This window comes from Parasteatoda tepidariorum, chromosome 7 (assembly GCF_043381705.1).
Source record: "Parasteatoda tepidariorum isolate YZ-2023 chromosome 7, CAS_Ptep_4.0, whole genome shotgun sequence".
NCBI lineage: Eukaryota > Metazoa > Arthropoda > Arachnida > Araneae > Theridiidae > Parasteatoda > Parasteatoda tepidariorum.
The window spans coordinates 81,510-94,245 of NC_092210.1; the positions used below are offsets into that span (position 1 = coordinate 81,510).

At 29.7% G+C, this 12,736-nt stretch overlaps 1 protein-coding gene across 1 annotated transcript in view; it reads right to left on the reverse strand.

The window, feature by feature from the left end:
* The window catches only part of SCA (SREBP cleavage activating protein), a gene marked incomplete in the record, with an annotated part of 84,765 nt that overhangs the window by 54,747 nt on the left and 17,282 nt on the right, over positions 1-12,736 (reverse strand). Inside the window, 4 exon segments of the mRNA XM_043053770.2 lie at positions 4,911-5,009; positions 6,516-6,610; positions 12,262-12,374; positions 12,451-12,577. Coding sequence (XP_042909704.1) covers positions 4,911-5,009; positions 6,516-6,610; positions 12,262-12,374; positions 12,451-12,577 — 434 coding nt within the window.

Consider the following 12,736-nt stretch of genomic DNA (forward strand, 5'->3'; position numbering starts at 1 on the left):
CGCCCACATGTTGCGCGGACTGTTAGAGACTTCTGTTCAGCACAACGCATGCAACTTCTTCCTTGGCCTGCTTATTCGCCGGATATGTCGCCTATTGAGCACGTGTGGGATATGGTTGGTCGGCGTCTCACTCGTGATCCGCGTCCTGCAGTTTCCAAAGACGAACTTTGGTTGCGCATACAAGCGATATGGAATTCTCTTCCTCAAGCAGATATTCAACATCTGTTTGACTCCATGCCACGTCGTATAGCAGCACTTATTGCAGCGCGTGGTGGCTGCACCAAATACTGATTTCGGACGCTTAATTTGTTTCTTTTGTTTTGAAAATTTCATCATTTATTTGTATCAGTACAAGTCGTTTCTGCATTAAATTTCATTTGATTCTGATGATTCTTTCATGGTGTTGCATTTTCTACAAACAGCAGTTTATTTACATATTATACAATATAAATCAAGAAAATATAACATCAATTTAAGAAAATTCAAACATGATTTCAATTTAAAAAATACAAAATTAAAAACTATGTAAGACATATATTTTGTCTAAAGTAAGAACTCCCCTAGCCATTTGACTGGACCTGAGACAGTGACTAAGGTATCGAGGTATAACTATTTCAAGTAGGGGTGTGGAGTTACTGTTTAGGGACAGATTTTGGCTCGAATCGGCGAGTGAAAGGGAATATTTATTCTTCGGTTAATAGTGTTAGCCCTAGAGTGAGGAGTAACTAGCTGCCTTGAAATGCGCTATTTTTCATTAGCAGCAGACGGCCCCAGACTTTGTGTCAGGGAGAGCTCTTACCGTAGACAAACTATAGGAAATTTAAACATGAGATTTTAATTGGAAAAATAAAAAAATAAAAACTTTGATAAGACATATAGTTTGCATAAAGTAAGAACTCCTCTAGCCATTCGTCTGGACCCGTGACGGTAACCATGGTAACAAAGTATAGCTATTTCAAGTAGGGGAGCGGGGTCACTGTTTAGGACAGGTTTTGACTCAGGTCGGTGAGATAAAGAGAATATTTTTCTTCGGTCTATTGTGTTAGCCCTATAGTGAGGAGTAGCTACACTCCCTGAAATGCACAATTCTTGTTTTCACAGCAGCAGATGGCCTCAGACTTTGTGGTGGGGGGAGTTCTTGCGGTAGACAAACCATAGAACTTTCTTAAAATTAATTAGGAAAAAGTCACAAGTAAAACATGACTTATTCCAGTACAAACAATTGTGATATGATTTTGAAGAAGAATATAAAACAGGGGTGATTGTGACACGAAGTGAAAAACTTTGAAAGTTGCAACTCGAAGAAACAATTAAACAGTATGCAAAAACTCAATAACAAGATATCGATTTATATACTATTCATATGTAATATAATTTTTTTGACTAAGATTTATAATTAAATTACATATATGAATCGCCATATTGAATTTTAAGAATGCAAAAACACAAATCGCAATATTGGATTTCTGAATCGCGTAAGTAGGAATCGTGATACATAATTTTTAGATTCTGTGAATAGGAATAGGGATACAGGATTTTAAACTCGGGTGAATAGAGTCGCGATATTGATTTCAAAAATTTGCAGGGTGCATAACAAGATTTTTCAACAAAAAATTAGCATCTCTTAAGTACTTTTTAAATACTCAAAAAAAAAAAAAATTTTATCACTTTCCGAAAAGAAAAAAAAATTATAATTAGGATTTGTGCAGCAATAAAAATTATTTTTTTATTGTTTAAAGTTTATAATTTATGAACATAAAATCAATAAAATTCAATAACATTTTCACAAACTTCACATAATCATAATAAAATAACTAGTTTCTGATAAATATTGCAGAGAAAATCATGCATTTTTTTTTTTTTTTTTGTAATTTAGAAAGACTATCAACATGGCAAAGAAAAGATCTCTTCTTAAAAGATAGAAAATTAAGCACTTTTTACAGGGTTCCCACTCCTTTTACAAAGCAAAAATTAAACACTTTTAAGGACCTTAAAAATAGTATGATTGCTTATCATTGAATAAATATATATAACCAGTGACCATGTTATTATTTAACTTTCTTTAAAACAAATCAAGAAATAAAAAAAATAATAAAAAACAATTTTATTATAATGTAAGTACTGATAAAATTGTATTAATTAACAGGGTTCGCCAAAGTAGGACCAGACAATTTTTGAAAACCCCGGTCGGGTCTTTTTAAAACATTTTCAGATTGTTAAGGATTAACGACATCTATGAAACTTATCTGTATTTCCTTTTCAATCATTGAATTGAAATTGAATTGCAAAATTAGGTACAGAAATAAAAATTTGCAATTTTTTTCATGTATTAAAAAAAAAAGAACAAATAAAGAAATTATTACAAGTTTTTATATTTCGTTACTAGACATGCACCACATATTCAGGAATGGGCCAATCTTGGCAAATATTCAGTTACGCCTAAAAAAATATTGTTTTTCTATTAACAAAATATTTCATTTATAAGGGTATATATTAAAAAAATTAAAACTAAGAAGTCGAATTAGAGTTATGCATGAGAGAAGTTTTCTCAACTTTGTCATGTTAAATCAAGTCCTCTTTCAAGTAAAAACGGGTCATACTAATATCTAAGCGCCTTAAATCATTCCACTTTTTTTTCACAAGGCTAAACTTAATATTTTTTTTCTCCTTTTTTTTAAAAAATTTATTGAAATGAATATTTTTAGAAAAATTTTTATAGAATAAAAATACAATATGCTCAAGATTTATAATTTTCACACCAATATGTTTATTAGTTCTCGGTGAAACATATAAGTAAAAGGGTCTAAAATGATTTTTAAAAGGCATCAACACATTCCTATGGCCAGAAAATTGGTAAGGCTACTTAATTAACAAATATTGACAAATTATTTACTTTTTCATCATTTATAGATATTTACTTGTAATATTTCTTATCATTCTCTATAATTCTTAAAATTAGTCTCTACTATTACTATGATTTGATATTTTATTTTATCGTGAATCACTAGTTTAGAAAAAATATACTGAAAAATTTTATGAGAAACATATTGAAAACGGTATGTAACTTAATCACTTTGAAAACTATTACTCAACAACAAATGTGTTATATTTACATTTATGATGAGCTTAACAGTTATTTCTAGTCAAAACTGATATTAGGAGTTAATTTTACATAATATTACTAAACAATGTGACGAAAAACATATACTAATTTTAAAGCAACCAAAAGTTGAATAGAAATTAGAAGAAAAAAAACAGCATATTAAGTCGCAATGTTAACTGAGAAAAATGATTATTAAAATCTAAGTTTGAATTTTATTCCAATAGACATTAATAACAAAAAGTTTGGGATCTTTTAATTGAGTAGATTTAAATTTTTATGTAACAATCTGTTTATCCTTAAGAAATAAAAACTATAGCGTAACAATCGAAAACTTTAAAAAAAAATTTACATTGCAGCAAAACAAGTTATAAATAGTTACCAAATATTTAACTTCCTTGTTAGGAGCAAATCATGCATTCTTATTTAGTACTCAGGAATAAAATTTACAATATTTTTGAAAAAACTTCAGGTTTTCACCAAAAACCCAATAAATCTCCAGTTTTTGATGTAAAACCTAGGTGGGATGGGATTTTTCAAACCCTGTTTAGTACAGATATGCTTAATTTTTAGTACAATCATGAATTTTAAAAAATGTAATTGCTTTTTTTAAATTTACAGTTACTTATTACACTCTGAAATATTATACCAATTTATTTAATTCTTCCAAGATTTTTGGAAATAGTTTTCGTGGTGGATTAGTTCAAATTTTTTTTTCGATACTTCTTTTCTTAGGGTTTTACTTTGTTCCTATGAGCAGATGCATTACAAGTAAAACTGAATTTCTTGAATTCTGTCAATTTTGCAGATCAGTGTGAGTCTCCTACTTAAGTACCTTAGAACCCTCAAAAAAAGCACTATCCCTTCATGTGCAGTATCCCCCTTGTCCACGCTCTATTCTTTTCTTCAGAATGTCACTCTTCTCATAGGCATCATTCTAGACAAGAGGCAGAATATATTAATGAAAGAACCAATACATTAATACTTTCTTTTTGCCTGTAGCCCTCTCACACACATCCCTTCTTGTCTCTCTAAAATGCTTCACTCTCAGTGCATGGTCTAATTCGAGGTGTTAAAAGAAAGACTTTTTGTTTTAAAACATTGAACAAAAAAATTGTTCCTATCAATTATAGTGATGCCGAAAAATTAAGCACTTTTAAAAACCTTGTACCAAAATTAAGTACTTTTAAGGGCCCTTATTTTCCAAAATAAAAGTTAAGCAATTTTTAAGGACTTTTAAGGAGGTGGGAACCCTGTTTTATAAACCCCGAATAAAGAAAGCACCTTTAAGGGCTTTTAAAAAATGTAAATCAAAAATAAGCACCTTTAAGCACTTTTTAAAAACGTCATGCACCCTGACATGTGTAAAAACAAATTGAGAAATTTGATTTTTAAATTATAAGAAAACGAATCACAATGTATAATTCACAATGAGTAATTTTCAAATCAGGTAAATATGAACATCGAAGTTTAATATAAAAATTGCGATATTTATACAAACCAAAACTAATAATAATAATATTGCGGAAGATCACGTGTATGAAATCGTCTCGTTAATGCGATTTAAAACTTGAATTTTAGTTTGAAAAACTTAATTCTTACTTCAAATTTTAGATTGTGGTGAAAATTTCATCGGATTATAAGTTTTAATGCTTCTGAAGTCCGTGAATTCTTGAGATACGTTTAATTCTGCAAAAAAAATCACATGACCTGCTCCTAGTTTCTAGACCTGGAGGGATTATACAAAAAACCTGGAATACAATCACCCCTGATAAAATTATGAAAAGATTACATTAATTATTATTCTTACTTCTAATCTTCTTAAATCTACAGATAAAACTGTAGCAAAAAACATGAGTTGAAGGAAAAAATCTGTTAGAAGACCAACCACTGCAAGCAAGCAGAACTCCTTAAAAAAAATAATAAATAAATGAATCCATGCTTATTACTTGAAACTATCATTAACACTTTATGAATTAATGCTTTTTACTATCAAATGACAGTCTCATGTAATATTCAGAATTCTAAAACGGCAACAAACAGAACTTAAAAAAGTATTAAACACTCACGGAAAAATGTATGGTCGATTAAGGATTTTCTTGACATCCTGTTTTTGTGAAAAATAGTTTGTTATTCTCGAAATAAAAAAATGAAGCTTTGCGAAAATTATATTTGTCAAAAATTTAGATCCGATTTCTTTGAAACATATATTTTTACAAAAACCCTATTTAAATAAAACTATACAAACATTTAAATATAAAAAAATAAAGAAACTAATTTGTTGATAATGGCAGTTCCATCTACTCGTTACTGTCAATAATTAGCCCAAAAATGCATTTTCAATCACGTGTTCAATAAAACTTTTTAAAAATTCTAAATTAAATGAATTTCACAAAGTCCTTTTTTTGTTTAATAAAATTATGATAGTTATTGAATTATAACTAAGCTATTTTGATCTATAAAGATCAATATCTAAAACGTATCAAAAATAAAATTATGGACAAAGTAAAAAATTTATTTTAAAATATAAGTTTATTACTAATCTTATATGCATGTAACGTAGTGCCATATGTCTAAGTGGCTTAAGTTCACATTTACCCCACTGTAACACCAAATTAGCAGCATTTTCTAAAACACAAATTCAAAAATGAGTTAAATAAAAATATTATTAAAGCCATTTTTTTGTCAACATAATTATTACAAAATTTACACTTAGTTTTTTTTTTTTTTTTTTATCTTTTATTTTCAAGAAAATAACTAAATGATGACTATTGAAATAAGATACTTAGATTAATTTTAATTCACAATAATACTTTAATTCTAAAACAAATATGCTTAATATTAGACACAATAATAATGGACACAATAATAACACACAAATAAGCTTAATATTGAATTGTAATTTCAAAAAAATTTTTAACAGCATTTTGCAGTTGAATGTAAAGAACTAAATAAATCTTTAAAATAAGAAATAATTTTGAAAAATTACCAAAGAAAATTAATAATAATGACTGATAACTTTATAAAAAACACAAGATTTAAAATACACTACCTAACATATTTTAGCAACTTCTTAACTGACTGCTTAGCTTTAAACAACAACTACAAATATATCACACCTAACAGCAATTAATTATTTACTATTTCACCAAGTATTTATTATTATTTTACTATAGGTATATCATGAAATATTAAATTATCTAATCCAACAACTAAATTTAAAACACAAAAATTTTTTAAACTATGAAAACAATTTAAAATTTATCAAAATTTATTAAGTTGACTTATGTTTAGTATTTCAAGTAATTTGTTTTAGTCTACTGAATTGCTATTTACAACGGATTTAAAGTGGCTAGGTAGAAATTTAAAAAAAAGATTGCCTACCATATGAATGAACATCATGACTGTTACTTACTTGGATTTTTGGAACAAATGTAAGAAAGGCAACAGTGAGAAGGGCGAGTTCAGTAAGAAGATTTTTTGTGATAGACCAACCTTCTTTACTAAGACCTGAAAAGGCAAAGACAATTTTGAACATCAAATAAGATGATAATATACACACACAGCCCATATATTTCATGAAAATATCTTGTGAGGCATTTAATATAGAAGTCTAAACTGAAAAAAATTAGTACAATAAGTACTGTCTACCACGCAAGTATTGTAAATAAATTTTCTTAAAAAAAAGTTCAATGTTTTTTCCAAATTGTTAGAAATGCATAATCCCTGTGGCAGAATTTTTTCGAGCTCTCAGTGACAGACATCTCTAGCACTAACATCTTTCTGCATGATACTTTTAATTATTACAATATACGTTACTGATTTAAAATAACAAAAGCGCTGTGTTTACAAAATATAAATATAATTTTTTTTAATTGAACATCTAATAATTTTTTATTCTAATATTATGGGAGGAGATATTTTCGAATTTTGTTGGGGAGTCGCACAAATTATTCCCTTCCTCGCATTTTGTAAATAATCATCACAATACAAAATCATGAAATCTGCAGTAGTAATTGGAGAGAAAAAGATGGACGCCGAAATCACGTGAATTCGACTTCTCAAATGCCTGTTTCGTTTCGAGATTAGATTGTTGCAGTAAATAATTCTGTGTGAAAAATATATCAGATTTAAAAATTATGGAGAAATCAATAGCAATAGCTGCCAAAAATTTGATAGAGTTATTGCATTAAAAAGTAAATACCCAAATGCACGATTGAAATTTTCCATATTGTTTTGAAATATATCGGGATATTAGAATTCCATGTGAAAATTAATATCAATAACTGTCGAAAATACAATCAAACATTACATCGATTTACGATGCTATCGGCGTGAATTGAGTGTGGCCAAAAAATTATTATCTAAATGCATGATTCAAATATCACGTGTAAATTTCAGTAGAAAAGAAATTTTTTTTTTACTTTTCAAACGATAAATCTTTCCACAAGAACTCTGTAACGTTCTGTGACAATACCGCCATGTCACTGCGATTCTAACAGAGGGTGCACACTTAACTATCATGTTTTTAAAAAAATTTTATATATATATTTCTTAAAAGAAATCACACTCCTAAAAGTCATTTTTATGGAAGTTAAGAAACATTAATAGTAAGAAGCTGAAATCAGCAGGTTGCAACTGTTTTAGTGGTTCAAACAAGTGACAAAAGTATTGAAGCAAAATATTCTTTTACTCTATTTGAGCACTGGTTACAACAGAATGATTTCACAATAACATTTATCAAAATTAAAAGCATCAAAATAGAGTTTTGGCACTTAATATTTTTCTTTATGCTTATAATGTTTTGTAGCTTCACAAAATATTATTATATACTAAAATAAAATAATGTCACAAAGAGAGAAATTAAATGAGTCTAGAAAGTATATCAGATTATTAAAACACTTAAAACCTGCAAGGTAACTTGGGATTTTCACTTAAAATGCATCAGCTTATACAAAACTAAATATGGAACAGAAAATGATGTAACAGGGTCAATAAAAAATAAGCACCTTTTAAGTATTTTTTTTAGCAAATATTTTTAAATACATCAACAAAATGCAAAATAATTTTCATGATTATGATAAAATAACTAGTTTCTGACAAAGAACTCTTTTCTTTATTATATTAGCCATTATAAAATGATCAGGAGATTTTTCAGTTTGATTTCAGAGGGTGGAAAAAGAAGCCTGAAATTGAGAATATCTTGCGAAATGCAGCCGAGATGTCAGGCCCCTCTTCCCCACTGGGCACTATGGGCACGTGCCCAGGGCCCCGCGATCGAATGGGGTCCCCTAGTTCCTGCCAGATTACCAAATGATAACCGATACATTACCGAAAAACATTAATTTTGAAAAATCTGATGATAATGACTTACTACAATACCNAATTGAACAGCAGTTTTCCAACACAGAAGAATTAATATCGCACGATCCCGCCGATTATTTTCACGAAAAGTTTGTTGAAATAAATCGCGAAATTTTAATTCGTAAGGGACCAGTATATTTTCAAAATAAAGATTCTGACTTTTCCGAGGCATCCAGAACATACAAAGATGGTAATAAATTAGTAACGAGATATTTCAACAAAGCATTATTTATTCGCAAATTAAAGAACAATGAAAGCGTCGAAAGAAAATGGTTGCTGTATTCGCCTTCCAAATGCTCTGTATTTTGTTTTTCATGCTGCTTATTTAACCCAACTGATGTTAATCTTTGCTCTCGGAATGGATGTAATGATTGGAAGCATATTAATCACATAATTTTAACACATGAAAATAGCCCAGCGCATAAGCAATCTATGATGACTTATCTGGCACGAAGTAAAGCGGTTGGTAGAGTAGATATAGACTTATTATCTCAACATCAAAAGGAAGTGGATTACTGGAGAAACGTACTTAAACGGATTGTAGCTGTTGTAAAATTTTTGGCATCGAGAGGGCTTCCATTTCGCGGCGACAATGAAATCCTAGGATCTCCAAACAATGGAAATTATTTGGGTTGTGTGGAATTATTGAGTGAATTTGATCCATTTCTTGCAGATCACTTAAAAAAATTTGGGAATCCTGGAAAGGGTAACATTTCTTATTTATCAGCAAATATCTGTAATGAGTTTATTGAAGTAATGGGAAAACAGGTTCTAAAAAAAATTATAAATGAAGTTAAATCAGCAAAATATTTTTCCATAAGCGTTGACAGTACGCCCGATCTGTCTCATATTGACCAGCTAACTTTCATCATTCGATACGTAAAAGACTGTGTTCCTGTTGAAAGGTTTTTGAAATTTATACCTATTAAAGAACATAAATCTAAGTATTTAGCGGAGACCATCTTAAATTTTTTAGAGATACATGATATTCCCATAAAAGATTGCAGAGGACAAAGCTACGACAATGCTTCAAATATGTCGGGAAAGTATAGTGGTCTACAAACAAGAATCAAGGAAAAATGTGAATTTGCCACCTTTATACCATGTGCAGGACATTCACTAAACTTGGTAGGTGTCCATGCTGCTGGGTGTGTACCGGAGGCATCACAGTTTTTTGAAATAGTTCAGAAAGTGTACAACTTTTTTTCGGGCTCTACCCACAGATGGAATATGTTAACAGAACATTTAGGTTCAAAAAAAGTTGTTAAGAGTCTTTCACAAACCAGATGGTCAGCCCGAGCTGATGCAGTAAGTGCTTTGCATGGGGGTTATAAAAGAATATTAGAAGCTTTAATCACCATCGCAAACGATACTGAACAGGCACGAGAAACAAGAGACGAAGCCCTTAGTCTGTCTAGAAAAATGGGAAATCTAGAATTTATTATACTGACGGAAATCTGGAGCACTATATTGGAAAGAATAGACAAAACAAGTAATTATCTTCAGAAAGAAACAATAACACTGGACGTTGCAACCAATTTGTTGACTTCACTTTATGATTTTATTACTAACCTCAGGGATAAATTTGATAACTTCGAATCATCTGCCAAAGAAAATAACCCAGAATCTGACTACAAGGATCTATCTCAAAGAACAAGACGTAGAAGCTCACGGCAGAGTTTTTTTGATGGCTCTGCGCCATCAGTCCAATTGAATGGAAAAGAGCGATTCAACGTAGAAACCTTTCTCCCAATAATCGATACCTTGAGTGTTCATCTAAAACAGCGACAAAGTTCATATGAGATCGTCAGTCAACGTTTTAGTTTATTTTTTCACTTAAAAACTCTGAATTCCGAAGAGATACGACAAGGATGCAAAGAATTTTCTCAAATCTATCACGAAGATGTAAATGAAAAAGAGTTAGAAATAGAATGTCAACATTTAAAAGAATACTTAATAAATGTTCAGAGTGAAAATGAAGCATCTAACAGTGTACAGGAAGTATATAATCTATTAAAGCAAAACAAAATTGAAGACACATTTCCTAACGTAGAAATTGCATTGAGAATATTTTTAAGCATGATGGTAACTAACTGCAGCGGAGAACGCTCCTTCTCCAAATTGAAACGAATAAAAAATGAATTAAGAAGTACAATGCTTCAAGAGAGATTAAATAGTTTGTCGCTGATGTCCATAGAATGTGATATTCTCAATACCATAGATTTTGAAGAAGTGATTAACGATTTTGCTCATCTTAAATCTAGAAGGGTACCTTTGCAATCAACATAGAATTAATCTAAGGATTTTAAGTTAAGCGAGTTACTTTTGTAGATTATTTTTTATATTTCCTATTTTTTTATAGCTAGTAACTAAATAAAAATAAATTTAGAACCTTGTTTGTCTTTCTTTATCTATTGTAACTAAATAGTGTTTTCTCAAGGTCATAGGGGCCCCATGATCCTAATGTGCCCAGGGCCTCAAATAGTTTAAAGACGGCCCTGCGAGATGTACATAAGAGAGCAAGAATCTCACCAAATCTAGCTCATAATACATGGCAAAAATCGACATTGTAAAGAAAAAAATTTCATTTTAGAAAAAGGAAAATTAAGCACTTTTTAAAAACACCTAATGAAAAAAGCACCTTTAAGTGCTTTTAAAAAACGAAAATAAGCACCTTTAAGAACTTTTTAAAAACGCTATGCACCATGTTCTAGACACTTCTAGAAGACATAGGAATAATAAATAAAAATTTAAACATACATGTTTAAATTTTCGGTACCTCTATCTTATCAGGACAATGACTCTAACTATTTGTCCATAGTTAGATAATATAAACGGAATCGCACACGTCGTGTGCGAATACATTGGTAGATATTTTCCAATTTTGTGGATACTTTTTGTAATATTAAAAACAAAAATATCCATGGAAAAAAAATGTGCGCAGATTAAAAAAAAAATTTTAGTTGTATGCATGCTGCTACTGATGAAAAAAGATAAAACTGCTCATTAAGCCCAAAAATATGTGATCCCCTCGTTAGCAGGTGAGCAATTATTGCTCACCTGCTAACGAGATTATTGCTGTAAAATGCATATAAACAATTATGGTGACAACAGGAAAACTTTTTAATGTAATTTTGTTTCTTAATAAAAATGAAACAAAATTGCCCCCAAGTTTGTTGGATAAATTAAATATGGATTTTGCTGTGAAGAATTACAGGAGCAAAATCATTAATATTACTTAATTCTTAAATAATTACTTATTACTAAGCGTACCAACACTTTACAATACAATAACCAGTCTTTTGACCGGTTGCAGTATGTTTAGTGTTAATATGAATGCAATTCTTTAATTTTATTTTTGTTTATAGCCATTTATATAATTCTTCCTCTAATGTTCTTAATGTTAATGTGCATGTATATATTGTTTTTTTTTATCCTGAATAAATAAATAAATATGTAAAATAGGTAAATGTTTTATATTGCAATAAAAACATTCTGCTCTCAAAAAATATTAGGAGCCAGCAGATACTTTTGGATTGTGTGCACAAATATTTAATTTCTTTCTTTTTTTTTTATCCTACTATGTATTTGGCTACGCTGACACACATCAATATTGTAAATTTAATAATTTCATCAGGATAAGTTGTATAATATACCACATAAATGATAGGTAAACTTATACCGCAGGAACCTAACATTTGTATTCAATTATGCAAAAATAAATTAATTTCTATTGGTATTATGCTATAAAAAGTGATTTTTTTAAAGATAAGAGATATTAAAATCATGTTCTATACCTTGAGCGACTCGAAGCTTGACATCTAAATGCATTGGCGTTGAATCAACAGACTTTGTTAGCACTAAGATGTTTTCCAAACCAATCACAACAATGAGATATGGTAAAATTTCACTAAAACAAAATGCATGATTAGAAAAAAGGAAAACTTATAATTGCATCACAGAAAAAATATAGCTTATAAGGTTACCTGCCACTAAGAGCTGGATTAAGTCCAAACCATAAACAAATACCAACCGACATCAATAGTGACATAAAAACAGTCATTACTGCACAAATAGCCAAGATCCATTTGGATTTTACTAATTCTATTTTACCTAGGAAAAAGAAGGAAAATAATAAGCATGAGAGATATTTGAAAAAATGATAACATTTCCATTTTTGGTCTCTTATAGTGATGAAGAGTTTTTAAAGCATTTTTAAGGTTTGTAGGACATTTTTGGAGATTTTCAAGTATTTTTTCCTGAATCAACAAA